This window comes from Oncorhynchus kisutch, unplaced genomic scaffold (assembly GCF_002021735.2).
Source record: "Oncorhynchus kisutch isolate 150728-3 unplaced genomic scaffold, Okis_V2 Okis03b-Okis08b_hom, whole genome shotgun sequence".
Classification (NCBI taxonomy): Eukaryota; Metazoa; Chordata; class Actinopteri; order Salmoniformes; family Salmonidae; genus Oncorhynchus; species Oncorhynchus kisutch.
This window is the reverse complement of record NW_022261980.1, coordinates 899,234-922,369: the sequence shown is the minus strand read 5'-3', so window position 1 is coordinate 922,369 and position 23,136 is coordinate 899,234. Positions and strand designations below refer to the sequence as shown.

Below are 23,136 nucleotides of genomic sequence, written 5' to 3'. Positions count from 1 at the left end.
TCCCATTACTACTCACTAACCACACTACCAGGGTTTTCCAGAGCTTCACCTCACCATTACTACTCACTAACCCAACACTACCAGGGTTTTCCAGAGCTTCACCTCACCATTACTACTCACTAACCCAACACTGCCAGGGTTTTCCAGAGCTTCACCTCAACATTACTACTCACTAACCCAACACTACCAGGGTTTTCCAGAGCTTCACCTCACCATTACTACTCACAAACCCAACACTACCAGGGTTTTCCAGAGCTTCACCTCAACATTACTACTCACTAACCCAATACTACCAGGGTTTTCCAGAGCTTCACCTAACCATTACTACTCACTAACCCAATACTACCAGGGTTTTCCAGAGCTTCACCTCAACATTACTACTCACTAACCCAACACGACCAGGGTTTTCCAGAGCTTCACCTCACCATTACTACTCACTACCCAACACGACCCAGGGTTTTCCAGAGCTTCACCTCACCATTACTACTCACTAACCCAACACTACCAGGGTTTTCCAGAGCTTCACCTCACCATTACTACTCACTAACCCAACACTGCCAGGGTTTTCCAGAGCTTCACCTCACCATTACTACTCACTAACCAACACTAACCAGGGTTTTCCAGAGCTTCACCTCACCATTACTACTCACTATCCCAACACTACCAGGGTTTTCCAGAGCTTCACCTCACCATTACTACTCACTAACCCAACACTACCAGGGTTTTCCAGAGCTTCACCTCACCATTACTACTCACTAACCCAATACTACCAGGGTTTTCCAGATATCACATTTGTAATAATCCTGGAATCAGGAAGGAATAAGAATCCGTAATCCTTAAACCAGGATTTCTGAAAATTTAAGAATTTGGGGAAAGTTAGCATAATTTTGCAACCTTGCCTACTACCTAACCTCACTGTCACTAACCCACTAACTCATCACATCACCTCACCCCACTGACACGGTCTGTCACTAACCCACTACCTCATCAATTCACTGTCACTAACCCACTACCTCATCACCTCACTGTCACTAACCCACTAACTCATCACATCACCTCACCAAAATGGCTGTCACTAACCCACTATCTCATCACCTCAACCCACTGTCTTTCACTAACCCACTACCTCATCACCTCAACCCACTGTCTGTCACTAACCCACTACCTCATCACCTCAACCCACTGTCTGTCACTAACCCACTACCTCATCACCTCAACCCACTGTCTGTCACTAACCCACTACCTCATCACCTCAACCCACTGTCTGTCACTAACCCACTACCTCATTACATCACCTCACACACTGACACGGTCTGTCTCTACCCCCACTAACACACTGACATGGTCTGTCTCTACCCCCACTAACACACTGACACGGTCTGTCTCTACCCCCACCAAACACACGGTCTGTCTCTACCCCCACCAACACACGGTCTGTCTCTACCCCCACCTAACACACTGACACGGTCTGTCTCTACCCCCACTAACACACGGTCTGTCTCTACCCCCACTGACACACGGTCTGTCTCTACCCCCACTGACACACGGTCTGTCTCTACCCCCACTAACACACGTCTGTCTCTACCCCCACTAACACACGGTCTGTCTCTACCCCCACTGACACACGGTCTGTCTCTACCCCCACTGACACACGGTCTGTCTCTACCCCCACTGACACACGGTCTGTCTCTACCCCCCACATGACACACGGTCTGTCTCTACCCCCACTGACACACGGTCTGTCTCTACCCCCACTGACACACGGTCTGTCTCTACCCCCCACTGACACACGGTCTGTCTCTACCCCCCACTGACACACGGTCTGTCTCTACCCCCCACTGACACACGGTCTGTCTCTACCCCCCACTGACACACGGTCTGTCTCTACCCCCACTGACACACGGTCTGTCTCTACCCCCACTGACAACGGTCTGTCTCTACCCCCACTGACACACGGTCTGTCTCTACCCCCACTGACACACGGTCTGTCTCTACCCCCACTGACACACGGTCTGTCTCTACCCCCACTGACACACGGTCTGTCTCTACCCCACTGACACACGGTCTGTCTCTACCCCCACTGACACACGGTCTGTCTCTACCCCCACTGACACACGGTCTGTCTCTACCCCCACTGACACACGGTCTGTCTCTAACCCCACTGACAACACGGTCTGTCTCTACCCCCACTGACACACGGTCTGTCTCTACCCCCACTGACACACGGTCTGTCTCTACCCCCACTGACACACGGTCTGTCTCTACCCCCACTGACCACACGGTCTGTCTCTACCCCCACTGACACACGGTCTGTCTCTGTCTGGTCATTCCTTCTATAGCTGGGCCTAAAGTCTTTCATTCTTCTGCTGCTGGACCCATTCTTCATCTCTTCCTAAATACTATCATCCCCTCTGTAATGATGACTTATTCCAGCCCCTCTTCCAGCTCTGACAGAGAGGTGTCACGTGGACCTAACCTGCATGTTCTCTCTGAGTGCTCACTGTGTCACTGCTGTGTGTGGCTGTGTGTCAGTGTAGGGGTGTTGTGATAGCGTGTGGCTGTGTGTGTATGTAACAGGTGTGTATGCTAAGACATTGTGTGTCTGTGTACAGTATGTATGTACCAGGTGTACTAAATGATGGCGGGTGCTGTGATAATGTGTTCCAGGTGGAGGGAGACTTAGGCTACCCAGGAAGGAATGCTAAGATCATCCACAAGGAGTCTGACATCATCATGGCCTTCGCCATCAACAGGGTGAGAGACGTCTGCAGTGCACACAGACACCCACACACAAAGCTTTCCCATTTGATGAACATGGCACCTGAATGTCAAACTATGTCAGGTTTTAGAGTCCGACACCATAGAGATAAATGAGTAGAGTGGATTCCATTAGACTGGCCAATAAGGCCACCAGTTAACATATAACAGTCTAAGCCCTGTCTAATTTTATACTTTTTTACATCTATTTAATCCCTTATTTTTGTCACTAAACAGTCTCCATATATACTTCCATAAATGATTTTAAACTGGTACCGGGGGACCTTCAGACTGGACTTGTGAGACCTGTGGATGTCCTAGAGCAGAACAGCCCATGTATACGTGTTCCTGAGTCTCACCTTTACACAGATCAGTGTTTAGCCCAAACTGTTGGGACCCTACAGACAGAAGTTGGCAGATCGGCAGTATCGGTTTCAGACCAGTCCCAAGACGCTTGTGGGGGTCGTAGAGCAAAACGGAGAACACCATCGTGTTCCTGAGAGTCTCCTCCGTAAAGGGATTTTTGTCCAAACCGTTCCGTCGCTACAGACGATTTTGTGAGAGTACCGATTTTGGGATGTCTCATGGTCTCAACACTGCTCTAGCTCTTTCACCCCAAATGCGGAAGTGTTACATAGCGGATGCGGTGGATTGAGACACATCCAATGCAAAAAAATGTAGATCTGTAACTTAAACTGATGGATTTTTGTATTCTGCTAACTAGATTTCCACATGGGCGTGGACATCAGCCTTAGGGGGGTTAGCACACAGTTCACCACATCTAAATGTTTCTGTATGTTGGAATGTCTCTACTCATTCAGATGATGTGGTATACATTTACTGGCCTCTCTTCTCTCCCTCCCTCGCCCCCCCCCTCTTTTCTCCCTCCGTCCCTCGCCCCTCCCCCTCGCTTCTATCCCCCCCCCCCCCCTTCTCTTCTCTCCCTCCCCCCTCCTCTCTCTTCTCTCCCCTCCCTCCCTTATCCCCCTCCTCCCCTCTCTTCTCTCCCTCTCTCTCTCCCTCCCCCCCTCTTCTCTCCCTCCCCCCCCCCCCCCCCCCCCTCTTCTCTCCCTCCCTCGTCTCCTCGTCTCTCCCTCCCTCCCCCCTCTCTCCTCCCCCTCCAGGCTAACACCAATGAGATAGTGCTGGCGTCCACTCACGACGTGCAGGAGGTTGATGTGTCCACTCTGTTAGCTGCTCAGCCCTACACCTGGATAGGAGAGGACTTTGACAAGGAGTCACACAGGTCAGTACACTGTTACACACACATACACATATACACATATACATACATTGTGTTGGACTTCTTTCTCTCCTCAGTTCTGATGACGTGGACTACCGTTCTTCCCACACTAACGTTGCCCAGGCCTCCTCTACCCCGTCCCACTTCAACCCCAAAGACATGGCAGCCTCTGCATCCATGCCCTGGCTGGGGAGTGGGCAGACCAGCATGGGTGCTAGTGTGGTACGACACACAAACATCCTCCACTCACTCACACACACACAAAACAATCTCCACTTACTCACACACAAAACATCCTACACACACAAACATTCTCCACTCACACACAAAACATCCTACACACACACACAACATCCTCCACTCACTCACTCACTCACTCACTCACTCACTCACTCACTCACACACACATACACACACAAAACATCCTCCACTCACTCACACATTAATTCACACACATACACACAGAAAACATCCTACACACACACAACATCCTCCACTCACTCACACACACACAGATGCATAGTATAATCACACACAGACACACACACACATACATACAGTGTGTGTATATAAATACACTACCGTTCAGAAGTTTGGGGTCACTTAAACATTTCCTTGTTTTTGAAAGAAAAGCACATTTTTTTTTCCATTAAAATAACATCAAATTGATCAGGCATACAGTGTTTAATGTTGTAAATGATTATTGTAGCTGGAAACGGCTGATTTCTAATGGAATATCTACATAGTTGTACAGAGACCCATTATCAGCAACCATCACTCCTGTTCTAATGGCACGTTGTGTTAGCTAATCCAAGTTTATCATTTTAAAAGGCTAATTGATCATTAGAAAACTCTTTTACAATTATGTTAGTACAGCTGAAAACTGTCTTGCTGATTAAAGAAGCAATACAACTGGCCTTTAGACTAGTTGAGTATCAGGAGCATCAGCATTTGTGGGTTTGATTACAGGCTAAAAATGTCCAGAAACAAATAACTTTCTTCTGAAACTCGTCAGTATATTCTTGTTCTGAGAAATTCAAGCTATTCCGTGGGCCAGCATCCCGGAATCGCCTCTCCACTGTTGGCATTGAGACTGGTGTTTTGCTGGTACTATTTAATGAAGCTTCCAGTTGAGGACTTGTGTGGTGTCTGTTTCTCAAACTAGACACTTGAATGTACTTGTCCTCTTGCTCAGTTGTGCACCGGGGCCTCCCACTCCTCTTTCTATTCTGGTTAGGGCCAGTTTGCACGGTTCTATTAAGGGAGTAGTACACAACATTGTATGAGATCTTCAGTTTCTTGGCAATTTCTCGCATGGAATAGCCTTCATTTCTCAGAACAAGAATAAACTGATGAGTTTCAGAAGAAAGTTATTTGTTTCTGGACATTTTTAGCCTGTAATCGAACCACTAATGCTGGATCTCCAGATACTCAACTAGTCTAAAGAAGGCCAGTTGTATTGCTTCTTTAATTAGAACAGTTTTCAGCTGTGCTAACATAATTGCAAAATTGTTTTCTAATTACCAATTAGCCTTTTAAAATGATAAACTTGGATTAGCTAACACAACGTGCCATTGGAACACAGGAGTGATGGTTGCTGATAATGGGTCTCTGTACGCCTATGTAGATATTCCATTAAAAATCAGACGTTTCAAGCTACAATAGTAATTTACAACATTAACAATGTCTACTGTATTTCTGATCAATTTGATGTTATTTTAATGGACAACAAAATGTGCTTTTCTTTCAAAAACAAGGACATTTCTAAGTGACCCCAAACTTTTGACATTTCAGTTGAATGCATTCCGTTGGACAACTGACTAGGTGCCGTATCTCCTTTCCTACTTTCCATTTACTTGGACCTTGTCAGTGCAGTGTAGTCCAGTGAGAGAGGTAGTAGTCTGTACTGACCTGTAGAGGGACACAGTACTCAGGAGTCAAACCTCCGTCCCAGCCTGTCTGGCTCACAGCTCACCACTCTAAACTCAAGGTCCTGTCTGTTTATTATGAAAACCCCTCCCTATTGTCTCTCCCCACACTGCTCTGGTGTCATAGGAAATATGTGCAGCAGTACCTAGCAGAACTCATCAGAGTACTGTAAGACAGTACGGTTTAAAGCAAGCAGACAAACGTTCTTCTTTTAATGTCAGAAGTCATTGTCTCACACTATTCCTCGCTCGCTGTGTCTGAACTGAGGCCCGCTAGCTGGACCTAGTCAGTCCAGTGAATATGGACACTGCTTTATCTATCTCATGCCAAACAGACAGAGAGTTGAGGACTAAACAGGCTGGTAGATGAGTCTATGTTACCAGAGATAGGCAGTGTGTGTGTTTGTATGAGAGAGATGGGAGAGTATCAACACACAGATACCCAGCTCTCACAGCGTCTCCTCGGCTGCCCAAGGTACAGGCCTGCGTCACCGCATCACCACTTCTCAAATATGTCCCCATTCAAGTGATAATTCATCATGCTACAGTCAATATGGAGTACCTTGTACCAGAAGTATAAATATGTCCTATTCTAGGTGGTGAGTCTTGGTAAGGCCAGACTGTATGTGTAAAATAGGTCCCAGTTCAGATGATGAATCCCCTTTAGAGTGAAAGGTTGTAGAGTAGTTTTAATGAACTAAAAGAAAGACCTGCACACTGCTCTGGCCAGTATCACTACAGGTGATGAAGCTGACGTATCGGCATGTTGGCCTTCATCAGAGCTGTTTCAGTTCAAAGAAATGTCCTAGTTGAGTACTGAAGTCCGTAGTGTAGGGCATCACTGAATTTGACTGAATTTCTTAAAGACTGAGGTTTCAAATGACGTTTGATGTATTAAGTTATTTGAATGTTGTTTTTCAGATTATGAAGAGGAACCTGAACAATGTGAAGAGAATGACCTCCCACCCCATATTCCAGTACTGTAGGTATCATCTAATGTATACAGTACCATATACCACTACTAGGTTATATACAGTATGCCACTACTAGGTTATATACAGTATACCACTACTAGGTTATATACAGTATACCACTACTAGGTTATATACAGTATACCACTACTAGGTTATATACAGTATACCACTACTAGGTTATATACAGTATACCACTACTAGGTTATATACAGTATACCACTACTAGGTTATATACAGTATACCACTACTAGGTTATATACAGTATGCCACTACTAGGTTATATACAGTATACCACTACTAGGATATATACAGTATACCACTACTAGGTTATATACAGTATACCACTACTAGGTTATATACAGTATACCACTACTAGGTTATATACAGTATACCACTACTAGGTTATATACAGTATGCCACTACTAGGTTATATACAGTATACCACTACTAGGTTATATACAGTATACCACTACTAGGATATATACAGTATACCACTACTAGGTTATATACAGTATACCACTACTAGGTTACATACAGTATACCACTACTAGGTTATATACAGTATACCACTACTAGGATATATACAGTATACCACTACTAGGTTATATACAGTATACCACTACTAGGTTATATACAGTATACCACTACTAGGTTATATACAGTATGCCACTACTTGGTTATATACAGTATACCACTACTAGGTTATATACAGTATACCACTACTAGGTTATATACAGTATGCCACTACTAGGTTATATACAGTATGCCACTACTTGGTTATATACAGTATACCACTACTTGGTTATATACAGTATACCACTACTAGGTTATATACAGTATGCCACTACTAGGTTATATACAGTATGCCACTACTAGGTTATATACAGTATGCCACTACTTGGTTATATACAGTATGCCACTACTTGGTTATATACAGTATACCACTACTAGGTTATATACAGTATGCCACTACTTGGTTATATACAGTATGCCACTACTAGGTTATATACAGTATACCACTACTAGGTTATATACAGTATACCACTACTAGGTTATATACACAGTATGCCACTACTAGGTTATATACACAATATGCCACTACTAGGTTATATACAGTATGCCACTACTAGGTTATATACAGTATACCACTACTAGGTTATATACAGTATGCCACTACTAGGTTATATACAGTATGCCACTACTAGGTTATATACAGTATGCCACTACTAGGTTATATACAGTATACCACTACTAGGTTATATACAGTATGCCACTACTAGGTTATATACAGTATGCCACTACTAGGTTATATACAGTATGCCACTACTTGGTTATATACAGTATACCACTACTAGGTTATATACAGTATACCACTACTAGGTTATATACAGTATGCCACTACTAGGTTATATACAGTATGCCACTACTAGGTTATATACAGTATGCCACTACTTGGTTATATACAGTATGCCACTACTTGGTTATATACAGTATACCACTACTAGGTTATATACAGTATACCACTACTAGGTTATATACAGTATGCCACTACTAGGTTATATACAGTATGCCACTACTAGGTTATATACAGTATGCCACTACTAGGTTATATACAGTATGCCACTACTAGGTTATATACAGTATGCCACTACTAGGTTATATACAGTATGCCACTACTAGGTTATATACAGTATGCCACTACTAGGTTATATACAATATGCCACTACTAGGTTATATACAGTATGCCACTACTAGGTTATATACAGAATGCCACTACTAGGTTATATACAGTATGCCACTACTAGGTTATATACAGTATGCCACTACTAGGATATATACAGTATGCCACTACTAGGATATATACAGTATGCCACTACTAGGTTATATACAGTATGCCACTACTAGGTTATATACAGTATGCCACTACTAGGTTATATACAGTATGCCACTACTAGGTTATATACAGTATACCACTACTAGGTTATATACAGTATACCACTACTAGGTTATATACAGTATGTATACTATACAGCATACTGACGGCCTGTACACAACACTGTTTGAATGACGGGTCTGTTCCTTCAAACAGGGGAATTCCAAACATTCTCCTAATGTTTCTGTGTCTGTGTATTAGATATGACTGGGGCTCAGGACGGCAGTGTCCGTATGTTTGAGTGGAACAGGCCACAGCAACTCATCTGCTTCAGACAGGCAGGCAATGCCAGAGTCACACGCCTCTACTTCAACTCACAGGGAAACAAGGTCCACACACAGACACACACACACACAGACAACAATACCATTTTTCAACCTCAGTATTATGATTGTGCTGATCTCTCTGTGTTGGTCTGTCTGTTTCTATCTGTCTGTCTCTCTCTGTGTCTGTCTGTCTCTCTCTTCCTGCCTCTCTCTGTCTATCTCGCTCTGTCTTTCTCTGTCTCTCTCTCTGTCTGTCTCTCGCTATCTCTCTGTCTCTCCACCTCTCTCTCTGTCTCTCTCTCTGTCTCTCCACCTCTCTCTCTGTCTCTCTCTCTGTCTCTCTGTGTCTCTGTCTCTCTGTCTCTCTCGCTATCTCTGTCTCTCTCTCTCGCTATCTCTGTCTCTCTCTGTCTCTCGCCATCTCTCTGTCTCTGTCTGTCTCTCCAGTGTGGTGTATCAGATGGAGAAGGCTTCCTCAGTCTGTGGCAGGTCAACCAGACCTCCTCCAACCCCAAGCCCTACGTGGTACGTAACACACGTGTGTGTGCGCGCGCGCACACACACGCACACACACACTAGTGCTTGAAAGATTAGGGATGGGGGTTTTACAGAGGGTGGGAGAGTGAGAGAGTGGGTGTGTGTGAGTGATAGAGCGATTGGGAGTGATTGATTTCCTCTGTCTGCTTGGCTGAGGCTAACACAGTCTTCTATCTCCAGTCCTCTCTCACTCGGTCTGACTCCCCCTCTTTTCTTTCTATCCCCCTCTCTGTTCTTTCTTCCCCCCCTCTCTCTGTCTCGCTCTCTCCCCCCTCTCTCTGTCTCGCTCTCTCTCTCTCTTTCGCTCTCCCTGTCTCTCTCTCGATCTCCCTCTCTCTCTCGATCTCCCTCTCTCGATCTCCCTCTCTCGATCTCCCTCTCTCGATCTCCCTCTCGGTCTCTGTCTCTTTCCCTCTCTCTCTCTGTCTCTATCGCTTTCCCTCTCTCTTTCCCTCTCTCTCTCTGTCTCTATCGCTTTCCCTCTCTCTTTCCCTCTCTCTCTCTGTCTCTATCGCTTTCCCTCTCTCTTTCCCTCTCTCTCTCTCTCTGTCTCACTCTCGGTTTCTGTCTCTTTGCCTCTCTCTCTCTCTCTCTCTCTCTCTCTCTCTCTCTCTCTCTCTCTCTCTCTCTCTGTCTCACTCTCGGTTTCCCCCTCTCTCTCTGTCTCTCTCGGTCTCTGTCTCGTTCCCTCTCTCTCTCTCATTCTCGGTCTCTGTCTCTTTCCCTCTCTCTCTCTGTCTCTCTCTCGGTCTCTGTCTCTTTCCCTCTCTCTCTCTCTGTCTCTCTGTAGAGTTGGCAGTGCCACTCTAAGACCTGTGGTGATTTTGCCTTCATCACTTCCTCCAGTCTCATCGCAACGGCAGGACAGTCCAACGACAGCAGGTCAGTATCAACATTACATATCAAAACTACACCAGTCTCAATACTGTCATAACAGTAACTCCAATGACTGAAACTCTTTTCTCCTTTTGTCCTCCAGAAATGTCTGCCTGTGGGACACTCTTATTTCACCTAGTAACGCCATGGTACATGGTAAGATTTAGTTGTCATTTCAGTCCACCAGAAATTAACATGCAAAGTTACCACAGCATAAAACCAGTCAAATGAACTAGTTAGATGCCACAATTGTGTCTCCATTACATGAAAGATTAGGTGACAGATCAAATTTTGACTTGATCAAGCAAAGTAGAGGAGAGTGGGGTAAGTTAGGACATTTTCTACATTCAGCATCACTCCGTCAAGGGAAATATAGACTTCTTTTTAACAAAGATATTTAAGCAATAAGGCATGAGAACTCTGGGAGTATTGTGTGATAACTCCAGACTAAGGGCTGTTCTTAGGCCAGAGGTGAAGAATGTAGCCAGCAGAGGTTCAATGATAACTCCAGACTAAGGGCTGTTAGGCCAGAGGTGAAGAATGTAGCTAGCAGAGGTTCAATGATAACTCCAGACTAAGGGCTGTTCTTAGGCCAGAGGTGAAGAATGTAGCTAGCAGAGGTTCAATGATAACTCCAGACTAAGGGCTGTTCTTAGGCCAGAGGTGAAGAATATAGCTAGCAGAGGTTCAATGATAACGAGAGACAAGAACTTCAATAAATAATGATTTTATAAATAATTTATAAATAGGCAACCAGAACTGGATGTTTGTATTTGTATTTATTAAGGATCCCCATTAGTTCCTGCCAAGACAGCAGCTACTCTTCCTGGGGTCCATTAGTTCCTGCCAAGACGGCAGCTACTCTTCCTGGGGTCCATTAGTTCCTGCCAAGACAGCAGCTACTCTTCCTGGGGTCCATTAGTTCCTGCTAAGTCAGCAGCTTCTCTTCCTGTGGTCCATTTAGTTCCTGCTAAGTCAGCAGCTTCTCTTCCTGTGGTCCATTAGTTCCTGCCAAGACAGCAGCTACTCTTCCTGGGGTCCATTAGTTCCTGCCAAGACAGCAGCTACTCTTACTGGGGTCCATTATTTCCTGCCAAGACAGCAGCTACTCTTCCTGGAGTCCATTATTTCCTGCCAAGGCAGCAGCTACTCTTCCTGGAGTCCATTATTTCCTGCCAAGGCAGCAGCTACTCTTCCTGGAGTCCATTATTTCCTGCCAAGGCAGCAGCTACTCTTCCTGGAGTCCATTATTTCCTGCCAAGGCAGCAGCTACTCTTCCTGGAGTCCATTATTTCCTGCCAAGGCAGCAGCTACTCTTCCTGGAGTCCATTATTTCCTGCCAAGGCAGCAGCTACTCTTCCTGGAGTCCATTATTTCCTGCCAAGGCAGCAGCTACTCTTCCAGGGTACGTTGGGCATAGGAACAGGGTAAGTTGAGCATAGGAACAGAGGAACAGGGTAAGTTGAGCATAGGAACAGAGGAACAGGGTAAGTTGAGCATAGGAACAGGGTAAGTTGAGCATAGGAACAGAGGAACGGGGTAAGTTGAGCATAGGAACAGAGGAACAGGGTAAGCTGAGCATAGGAACAGAGGAACAGGGTAAGTTGAGCATAGGAACAGGGTAAGTTGAGCATAGGAACAGGGTAAGTTGAGCATAGGAACAGAGGAACGGGGTAAGTTGAGCATAGGAACAGAGGAACAGGGTAAGTTGAGCATAGGAACAGGGTAAGTTGAGCATAGGAACAGAGGAACAGGGTAAGTTGAGCATAGGAACAGAGGAACAGGGTAAGTTGAGCATAGGAACAGAGGAACAGGGTAAGTTGAGCATAGGAACAGAGGAACGGGGTAAGTTGAGCATAGGAACAGAGGAACGGGGTAAGTTGAGCATAGGAACAGAGGAACGGGGTAAGTTGAGCATAGGAACAGAGGAACGGGGTAAGTTGAGCATAGGAACAGGGTAAGTTGAGCATAGGAACAGGGTAAGTTGAGCATAGGAACAGGGTAAGTTGAGCATAGGAACAGGGTAAGTTGAGCATAGGAACAGGGTAAGTTGAGCATAGGAACAGCGTAAGTTGAGCATAGGAACGGGGTAAGTTGAGCATAGGAACGGGGTAAGTTGAGCATAGGAACGGGGTAAGTTGAGCATAGGAACGGGGTAAGTTGAGCATAGGAACGGGGTAAGTTGAGCTGCCTACACATTTCTGTACCTTTTTAAACTATGTCTGTCTTTATTTCCCGATCACAATTCATAACAATGGCTTGTTTGTTTTTGAATCATTTTAAGCATCTGTAAACCCGGATTAACATCTCCAACATTGTACTGGTTTGAACACATTTAACATAAGCCCTGGTGTTTCCTAATATCCCAGCGATACTACCTCGCCCTACACCTGGAAATAAAACACTTTATGTTGCTCAACTTGCCATTGGCTCAACCGTTGGCTCAACTTATCCCATTCCCTCATATTACCCCAAGGCAAACATTTTACTATATTACCCCACACAGATACAAGGATGCACTTTCATGCTAGGTTTAGATCCTCATATTGAAGCTTATACAGAGCCCAACTGATGCATAGAACAATCTTTAAATTAGTTAGTTTAGATACAAGCATCATGAAACCTCTAACACAATTCATTCATTTGACTTAGTGAAAATCCGCTTTTTTTAACCTTGCTTACCACTTTTTCACAGACTCCATGAAATGATGTCCTCTTCCTAAATGTTTGGTCAAATTCTACATTTTTTTTATGGTTTCCTAGAAACAAGTGCTGGCTCAACATACCGTTTGGTTCAACTTACCCCACTGTCCCCTGTATTAGTGTTGTGATCTGTCTCTCCAGCCTTCCCGTGCCATGAGAACGGTGCCACGGTGTTGCAGTACGCTCCCAAGCAGCAGCTGCTGATCTCGGGAGGCAGGAAGGGCTTTGTGTGTGTGTTTGACATCCGACAGAGACAGCTGCTACACACCTTCCAGGCCCACGACTCAGCCGTCAAAGCCCTGGCGCTCGACACCTCCGAAGACTTCTTCGTAACCGGCTCGGCTGAGGGGAACATGAAGGTGATTTTCCTTATTACTTTGTAATGAGGAAAATGGAATAAGAATCTTCCTAAATCGAAATGGAATGGTTCCCAACCCTGTCAACCATTAATCTGTGCTCTCCAGCTGGATTTCAATGACCAAATGTGTGTAAAAATGTATGTAAGTCACAGGATTGACCTGTGAAAGACATCATGTAATTCCATGAATGTATTGCTCATTGTCTTTCTCCTTACCTCTCTCTTTCACTCCCCCTCTCCTTCTCCTCCAGGTGTGGAAGCTGGCAGGCCATGGCCTCATGCACTCGTTTAGCACAGAGCATGCCAAGCAGTCCATCTTCCGGAACATCGGAGCAGGCGTCATGCAGGTGGAGACCCGCCCCGGCAACCGCATATTCACCTGCGGCGCCGACGGAACCCTCAAGATGAGGGTTCTACCCGACCGATACAACATCCCCTCTAGCATCTTCGACATTCTGTAGACCCCAAACCACTTCCTGTACTGTCTGTAGAGAGGTCATCTGATTGGTTAGTGGTTGAACGTTGAAACTATAACCAAACTTTCACTGGAATATTCAACATCTTGTAGAAACGTAAATACCTGGAAGTGGTATGTCTAAATGGCGGTGGATAGGAAGGAGTAAGGTTGAAAGATTAACCAAACTTTCTTTCACTAGTATAACATTGAGTAGAGAGCCTAGACTTGTGTGAGAGAGACGAAGAGAGATCGGGGTAAAGGTTTACAGATAGATCACTAAGTATATTACACTGCTGGATAGGCTAGTTGAGAGGGCTCTAATGATATGTGTGACGTAGAGGTGAAAGGTTGAGAGATGACCAAGGTTTCAGCAGCTTTGAGAGAGCAACAGAGAGTGTACGGTATGACTTTACCTAGCGGAAATCCTATCAGAAAAGTTAAATTGAGCTGTGAATATCTTTGTCTTTCCCGAAGCCTAAAAGCGTGTATTAAAACGTAAAGCAACAGGTTCCATACTGGATTTTAACAGTTACATTTCCTATCATTTTAAAAGCGGCTGCTGGACGTTTACGAGTGTGTCAGTCCATATGAAAGCTATGCATGACTTCCTGTTCTCGTTTTAAGCGGTGCAATCACATGGTTTATTGATATGATAGTGCTCTGTACAAGTGCTCAAACTCTTCTAAAGTGTGTATCTGTTGTCATTTTGTGCCCATAAGCTGAAAAACTCTCTTAGCATCTACATTAACCAGCACTGTGGTTCCTTTAGTCAGTCAGTCAGTGGTCTGGTGTGACTCTGAAGTTGTTGATCTGCATTTTGTTGAAATGGTTTCATCCTCTTCATCCCCTGGCTAATCTCACTGTTAATGACAACGTTTAATGGCACACTATCCCCATAGTGACCCCATCCCATAACACTGGCTGCCCAGTGACTCGCTAGCCTACTCCATCGATTGATCTATGGATTGATTGAGCCTAGCAGCTATGTGATCACACCTCTGTGTATCTGCCGCCCGCCTGCCGTCAAAAGCCTGTTTGTGCGGCAGCAGCGGCCTCACTGCTAGAACCTTGTGTTTGGAAGATGGTGTGTTTTGATCCTGTGACTGTGTGTAGTCTATATGTCTCATCTGTCTGTTCCACTGAATACCCCCCCCCCCGAGAAGAAAGAAACACATGTGGTCTGTTATGTTCTGTATGGGTCTGTTATGTTCTGTATGGGTCTGTTATGTTCTGTATGGGTCTGTTATGTTCTGTTATGTTCTGTATGGGTCTGTTATGTTCTGTATGCGTCTGTTATGTTCTGTATGGGTCTGTTATGTTCTGTATGGGTCTGTTATGTTCTGTATGGGTCTGTTATGTTCTGTATGCGTCTGTTATGTTCTGTATGCGTCTGTTATGTTCTGTATGCGTCTGTTATGTTCTGTATGCGTCTGTTATGTTCTGTATGCGTCTGTTATGTTCTGTATGGGTCTGTTATGTTCTGTATGGGTCTTATGTTCTGAATGGGTCTGTTATGTTCTGTATGGGTCTGTTATGTTCTGTATGGGTCTGTTATGTTCTGTTATGTTCTGTATGGGTCTGTTATGTTCTGTTATGTTCTGTATGGGTCTGTTATGTTCTGTATGGGTCTGTTATGTTCTGTATGGGTCTGTTTTTGCACAAACATTTTCTTTTTTGTTGTTGAACTATTTACCTATTTGCTTTTGGTTGGTGGGTTGGTTGGTTGTTTCTTTGCAGGCTGTTGTTATTTGTGTTGGACTTTTTGCCTTTTACGTTAGGAATGTAAGGGGTTAATACTGTATTTTACTGGGACATAGTGCAACATGGCATAGGTTTGTGTTTGGTGATACTACTGTACTGTATTGTTTTTACAAACCTTATTGAATAGATATTTGCACTCAAATCTGGGGACACTAAAAGTTTATTTGAAAACGAATAGGCTATGTGAAGAACAAATTACCTACTGTTATATACAAATGAATGTCTGGCTGTATTTGGCCTAGTAGTAAAAAGTTAAATAGTTTTAATATATAAATATATGAAATACCACAGCAGCTTGTACAAACATGAAAGCGTTTTACTTAATTTTTTGTTTTGTATCATACCGGCTGGATTAGTTGTATCTTTTGTTAAATGTTTGTATTGTTTTTATTACTATACGTATTATTATTAAACAGATTTGTGTTTCCTTCCCTCCATCTGGGTACCACGTCTGATCTCTGACATCTGTTTACATATTCTACCTTCTTTCGTCTGTCCTGTGTAATGTTAGTACTTATGAAGCCTTATAATGCCTTATAAACATTCATAGGTCACCTTATAGATGCAGTCATAGAGGATCATTAAAAACATCACAGTGAAGCAATAACACGCTAGGCACCTTACAAAAAGGTACCGAGCCTTGTTTTGCTTTATGGTACATGCTTCATAATGCTCTATAACATCTATAAGGGATATTCATGTCTATATAAGATATTAACACTTCATAATGCTCTATAACATCTATAAGGGATATTCATGTCTATATAAGATATTAACACTTCATAATGCTCTATAACATCTATAAGGGATATTCATGTCTATATAAGATATTAACACTTCATAATGCTCTATAACATCTATAAGGGATATTCATATCTATATAAGATATTAACACTTCATAATGCTCTATAACATCTATAAGGGATATTCATATCTATATAAGATATTAACACTTCATAATGCTCTATAACATCTATAAGGGATATTCATGTCTATATAAGATATTAACACTTCATAAAAAGGTGCTTTAAGTAAAGTGTTGTTCAGGTATCTACAGTATATATCTATCTAAAGCTCAGTATGGGGAGGCTATGACTAGAGAGAGTCCAGAGAGAGACAGGAATATAGAGCAGGCTGTCCTACCGTGGTCAAAGTTCTACCTTTGTAAGTTGAATAAATCATTTTTATTTCATCAGGTTTCTGTATTTCTCTCTCTAGACATGATAATCAGTAGAGACCACGCAGCAGCAAATATCATTGTCGGGAATAAACATATGTACAGATTTCCAATATAGGTCTTTTTAAAACATTTTGCTCTCCAAGGGATGCTGGTCATGGTAGGATCCAAGTAAATATGGAAACACATTTCTGATACATATTTTGTCATGCAGTCACAGGGAAAGTCTAGTAAGGACTTTACAGCTATAAATAGTATTATCTCCACAAAAAGCCATGTTTTCAGGGTAGACCTTAAAGAGTTACATTTACCAAATAAATATAATATACAAGTGAGAGACATAAAAACAATATAACAAGTCAAGTGGTTAATAAGTATCCTTACAAAAAGAGAATTCCACGATCTCAAATGGAAAAACATGGAAAACAGTACAGCAATTATTTTACTGTTTAAACCATCGCCACAATACAATATAGACTATAACAATTCTATTATAATGATCTACTTCCTACTCTGATAAGCCCTTATTCAGTTCAACTCTACATTGGAAAAGGTACAGTATGTGCATCTTTGGAAGCTGTAATCCAATTGAAACAAATATTTGAACAGCACTCACATAAAGGTTTTTTATCCCAGCCAGCAGTCCCAAAAGGCCATTGGAAAAGAGTCCTTGTTGAGATGGCATAAAACTAAAGACAACACGTACATATTATAAATAAAAAATAGCCATAATATTCACGATTGCTGTTCATCTTTAATTAAGCAATTTAAAAAGCTGGCCATCTTTAATCAGAATACCATTAAAATACCATCTGAATACTGTCAAAACACCCTCAGAATACTGTCAAAACACTGTCTCAGTCATCAGAGATGAAGTGCACCACATACAGCTTCACGTAGCTCTGATCCCACACATACAGGTGTCTGTTATTGGGGCTATAGGACAGCATGGCCAGCACCCCGCCAGGGGACCTCAGTTCAAAGGTCACGTTGACCGGTTTCCCCTTCAGGAGGTCGAAGGCGAAGGTCACACGGGTGTCCTTGGTGTCGGTGACGTAGAGTACGCCACAGGCCACGAAGGCGTTGCCGGCCTTGGTCCTGGGGTAGGTGGTGTTGATGTACGATGTGACAGAGAAGCTCTTCAGGTCCAGCTGGGCCACCATAATGCTGTCGTCCAGACTGGAGGCAAAGATGAGCCACAGGCCGTTCTCATCCGCCGCCAGCTTGAAGTAGGTCTTGGAGTTGTAGAGAAGGTAGGACAGGTTGTGGTACAGAGCATTGTCGATGGCCAGGGTGTGGAGACGCTTGGACTGCAGGTCGAACCTGGGGGATGAATGGAGGGTGTAAGAAATAAACTATGTACATTTCTACCTTTAACTTTGCTTTCCTTAGGAACTGTGCACCACAATGCCACACCAGCAGAAGAAAATAAGTCTCAGGATCATACACAGCCAGTGACATCACAAAGACAGAATATTTTTTTTCAAGACTTAAATTGCACAAGGCCAAAAAGCTTCACCTTAATTTCCCTCTGACAACTATCCATTGTTATCAGACAAATATCTAGTGCGGTAGGAGCTAAGGGATCAGTTGGATTCAAGCAGGGTAACTACCAACCATTCTTTACCTGGCAAGGTTGGAGGTGCCAAACTATGGTTCTTTACCTGGCCAGGTTGGAGGTGCCAAACTATGGTTCTTTACCTGGCCAGGTTGGAGGTGCCAAACTATGGTTCTTTACCTGGCCAGGTTGGAGGTGCCAAACTATGGTTCTTTACCTGGCCAGGTTGGAGGTGCCAAACTATGGTTCTTTACCTGGCCAGGTTGGAGTTGCCAAACAATGGTTCTTTACCTGGCCAGGTTGGAGGTGCCAGACTATGGTTCTTTACCTGGCCAGGTTGGAGGTGCCAAACTATGGTTCTTTACCTGGCCAGGTTGGAGTTGCCAAACTATGGTTCTTTACCTGGCCAGGTTGGTGGTTCCAGCGATGTGATAGTAGAAGGATCCGTTATGAACGGCATGGCCACACCCCTGGTAGAACTTCCTGCCATCAATGACCTCACTGGTGGCATTCTGGAATGAGGCGATGCTCTTATACTCCTTCACCGTGCGACCTGGAGACATAGGATTGGTTGTTGTGTGAGTGTGTAGGAGGTACCAGAGAAGTGCTAAAGATAATGTGATTGGCTGTTGCCTGCGTTTGGCTGGTACCAGAGAAATGCTAAAGACATTTGATTGGCTGTTGTGTGAGTTTGGGAGGTACCAGAGAAATGTTCGGCCACCCAGATGCGTTTGTCGTTCAGCACAGCCGTGTCTTCCATCCACGTTCCGAACGTACTCTCCATCTTAGATATGTTACGGGGGTTGATCAGTGACTTGATGATGCACTCTGGGGGACAGAAGATAAAACATTTATTGTTTAATTGATTGATAGATTGATTGGTTTGCATATTCAGTCATATTAAGATTTTGTCTGAGGGTTTTTAAACAAATTCTTCAAGTCGTGCATGTCATTGTACCATTTTTCTTATTTAGTGGTATCTCTTGTAACTTCCCAGCCTCTTTGGCAGACAGAGTCCCATCGTTTGGTACAGCATGTGATGGATCTGAAATAGTCAATGATAATAAAATAAGTGATGATGTTAGAATCAGTAGGAGAGTTGGTGGTGGGTAGAGGAACTGTAGTATAGATAGCAACAGGCTGGGGGGGGGGGGTAGATACAGGAGTTGGGTAGGATAAGTAGCGGTGTGCAGGGTAGTTACCCACCCAGGGTCTGGGCAGCGTGGATGGGAAGATTGGCCCGGTGACTCCTGTTTCTGGGGGGCCCCTGGGGTCCTTGTGGGCCAGGAGGTCCAGGAGGGCCAATGGGGCCTGGAGTACCAGGAGGACCAGCCGGACCTGGGGGGCCTAGACAGACCCGAAAGAAAAGGATTTTCACAATCACGTTGTATTTCAAGTAGAGCTGTCCAGGCATAAACTGGATCGACTGGTCATGAAACTGGATAGGGCTTGCCCACACTAATGTTGCAACACATACAGGTACCTTAAGTGTTGTGCTAAGACCACATTAATTTGCAGTTCTAATGAAGATCTGTTAAGATTTTGCAATAAAGGTATGTGCTGAACCATTTGAGTGTACAATTGTGACGGTACAGCAAGTCTCATCATGTACTTTAGGAGTCATAGTGATGTTGTAATTGTGAGGTATCTAATATAGACAGTGGACATTGTCATTTCTGCCCGTTCTTACCCTCCAAGATGACATCGTTGGACGATTGTGTATTTTCTCCTGCGGGTCCAGGGTCTCCTCTGTCTCCTTTCTCCCCTGGCTCACCTTTCTCACCTGTGAAGGAACACGGTTATCGTTTTTCATATGTGCAGGTGATTTACAAACCCTAACTTGAGACATGGAATGGAACAGGAATTCATAAAGGCCTGATCCAAAAATAAACCCTAGCTTCATAAGATTCTCAAAGACCACAATGAAATGAGTCAAGCTTGTGTAATGAGCGAGACGTGGGTTCTTATATCTGAGCTACTGTTAAGAAAAGAGTTTCCACAATGTGAACTAGACATGGGTCTACTAAATATTCGCTTCAGTCTGGAAATTCCAAGGATTCGTCAAGTCAAAGCCATTCCAGTAAACCATGAACCATTCCATTCACTTCTCCTGGGCTGCTAAAATATTGTCTATTTAGTGCCCTACTTTTGAGCAGGGCCCATAGGGCTCTGGTCAAAAATAGTGCACTATATAGGAAATAGGGTGTGAATCATGTCCTTCCCTCCTGAGGAACGCACCAGTGGGCTGATGAGAGAATGAGGTTTACAGCCCATTCAAGAGCAGCCCAAAACCACAGAGTCATGAATGACATTAGTCTACTGTGGGACAGAAGAGCAGTTTCCTTTCTTCCTCCGTTTCCGGTTCTATGGTGTTTCCACCACAGTGGAAAACATGATTCAGCATTGTGACACCACATATCTCATAGATCTGAATGGCTGTCCAATGACAGTTGGAAATAAGTTGAAAGAAATTATGTATGTGGAGATCTGTGTGTATCTTATGTGTGTATCTGGGTGCACTGTGGGGTTATTGCATGCAAGTGTAGGTGTGTAAGTGTGTGCATGTGTGTGTCTGAATATATGTGTGTGTGTCTCTGTGGTTGTGTGTGTGTTTCTACACTATGTGTGTGTGTGTGTGTGTGTGTGTGTGTGTGTGTGTGTGTGTGTGTGTGTGTGTGTGTGTGTGTGTGTGTGTGTGTGTGTGTGTGTGTGTGTGTGTGTGTGTGTGTGTCTGAGGCTGTGTGTGTGTGTGTGTGTGTGTGTGTGTGTGTGTGTGTGTGTGTGTGTGTGTGTGTGTGTGTGTGTGTGTGTGTGTGTGTGTGTGTGTTTCTACACTATGTGTGTGTGTGTGTGTGTGTGTGTTTCTACACTATGTGTGTGTGTGTGTGTGTGTGTGTGTGTGTGTGTGTGTGTGTGTGTGTGTGTGTGTGTGTGTGTGTGTGTGTGTGTGTGTGTGTGTGTGTGTGTGTGTGTGTGTGTGTCTGAGGCTGTGTGTGTTAGGGTGCATGTTATTGACCCTGAGGAGATCTGCTCTACCCTTTCTATGTTCTATTATCTCTCTCTTTTCAGTCACAGAACCAGACAGAGCCCCAGGTAACAATACATAATGGACACATCAGATGATAGACAGAGAGATACAATGAGGCAGAAAATAGAGAGTAAGAATGATTCTCTCTGTTACTGTAAAAGGGTATTTCACTCCATACCTCTCTTCCCTCGTTTTCCATCAGCCCCAGGCAGTCCATCTAGTCCTGGGATGCCATCAGTGCCATTGTGCCCAGGCAGACCATGCAGGCCAGGTAGCCCTGCCATACATACATTACAACCACAGTACTTTACATGGTCAGGCAGCCCTATCATAAATACATTTCAACCACAGTACTTTACATGGTCAGGCAGCCCTATCATAAATACATTACAACCATATTACTTTACATGGTCAGGCAGCCCTATCATAAATACATTACAACCACAGTACTTTACATGGTCAGGCAGCCCTATCATAAATACATTACAACCACAGTACTTTACATGGTCAGGCAGCCCTATCATAAATACATTACAACCACAGTACTTTACATGGTCAGGCAGCCCTATCATAAATACATTACAACCATATTACTTTACATGGTCAGGCAGCCCTATCATAAATACATTACAACCACAGTACTTTACATGGTCAGGCAGCCCTATCATAAATACATTACAACCACAGTACTTTACATGGTCAGGCAGCCCTATCATAAATACATTACAACCATATTACTTTACATGGTCAGGCAGCCCTATCATAAATACATTACAACCACAGTGCTTTACATGGTCAGGCAGACCTATCATAAATACATTACAAACACAGTACTTTACATGGTCAGGCAGACCTATCATATACAAACACATTACTACCACATTACTTTACATGGTCAGGCAGCCCTGACATACATACATTACAACCACAGTGCTTTACATGGTCAGGCAGACCTATCATATACAAACACAGTACTTTACAGGGTCAGGCAGACCTATCATATACAAACACAGTACTTTACATGGTCAGGCAGACCTATCATATACAAACACAGTACTTTACAGGGTCAGGCAGACCTATCATATACAAACACAGTACTTTACAGGGTCAGGCAGACCTATCATATACAAACACATTACAACCATGCAGGAGTAATATCTGAAGTACAGATGCATATCCGTGGGCAAAACATTAAATAAATACACTATCTTAAGCAATATCCCAGAGATGCTCTGGAAGAGTCCTTGGGATACTTAACATTATGTGGGGGTCCAGTGTGTTTTCTGTCATTTTGCCATGGTTACACCAAGTTACTGGGATATGCTTATGGGTAACTCTAGCAAAAAGCTGTGGCATGGCTAAAAAGGGATTGGCTAAGATGATCAGTATGAATCTTTAAAGTGTTTAATCAGTTGACAACTTACCAGGGGGTCCAGGAGGTCCAGGTGGTCCTACAACACAACATAGAGAGATCAGGGGATGATAACACACTGCACCTTGACTGGTGAGAACATGTTGGAGAATGTGTGAAACTCCACTTGAATTCACTTCAGTTACACGAGGGAAAGAAGAGTGTGAAT

General features: G+C 43.8%; 2 protein-coding genes across 11 annotated transcripts in view; one reads left to right on the top strand and one right to left on the bottom strand.

The window, feature by feature from the left end:
• Positions 1-16,228, top strand: part of LOC109877903 (dmX-like protein 2) — a 104,190-nt gene extending 87,962 nt beyond the window's left edge. For all 10 annotated transcript variants that reach the window (XM_031812345.1, XM_031812350.1, XM_031812347.1 and 7 more), the window contains 10 exons: positions 2,668-2,754; positions 3,882-4,003; positions 4,078-4,222; positions 6,850-6,910; positions 9,037-9,164; positions 9,549-9,626; positions 10,429-10,520; positions 10,618-10,670; positions 13,359-13,576; positions 13,827-16,228. In XM_031812345.1, the coding sequence (XP_031668205.1) occupies positions 2,668-2,754; positions 3,882-4,003; positions 4,078-4,222; positions 6,850-6,910; positions 9,037-9,164; positions 9,549-9,626; positions 10,429-10,520; positions 10,618-10,670; positions 13,359-13,576; positions 13,827-14,036 (1,194 nt within the window). In that variant the 3' untranslated portion in view covers positions 14,037-16,228. The remainder of the gene's footprint in view (positions 1-2,667; positions 2,755-3,881; positions 4,004-4,077; positions 4,223-6,849; positions 6,911-9,036; positions 9,165-9,548; positions 9,627-10,428; positions 10,521-10,617; positions 10,671-13,358; positions 13,577-13,826) is intronic.
• LOC109895312 (gliomedin-like) overlaps positions 15,167-23,136 on the bottom strand; it is a 10,217-nt gene continuing 2,247 nt past the window's right edge. Inside the window, exons 4-11 of the mRNA XM_031812354.1 lie at positions 22,981-23,007; positions 21,735-21,833; positions 20,219-20,311; positions 19,735-19,875; positions 19,487-19,573; positions 19,231-19,356; positions 18,931-19,081; positions 15,167-18,293 (exon numbers count right to left, since the gene is read on the bottom strand). Coding sequence (XP_031668214.1) covers positions 17,828-18,293; positions 18,931-19,081; positions 19,231-19,356; positions 19,487-19,573; positions 19,735-19,875; positions 20,219-20,311; positions 21,735-21,833; positions 22,981-23,007 — 1,190 coding nt within the window. The 3' untranslated portion in view covers positions 15,167-17,827. The remainder of the gene's footprint in view (positions 18,294-18,930; positions 19,082-19,230; positions 19,357-19,486; positions 19,574-19,734; positions 19,876-20,218; positions 20,312-21,734; positions 21,834-22,980; positions 23,008-23,136) is intronic.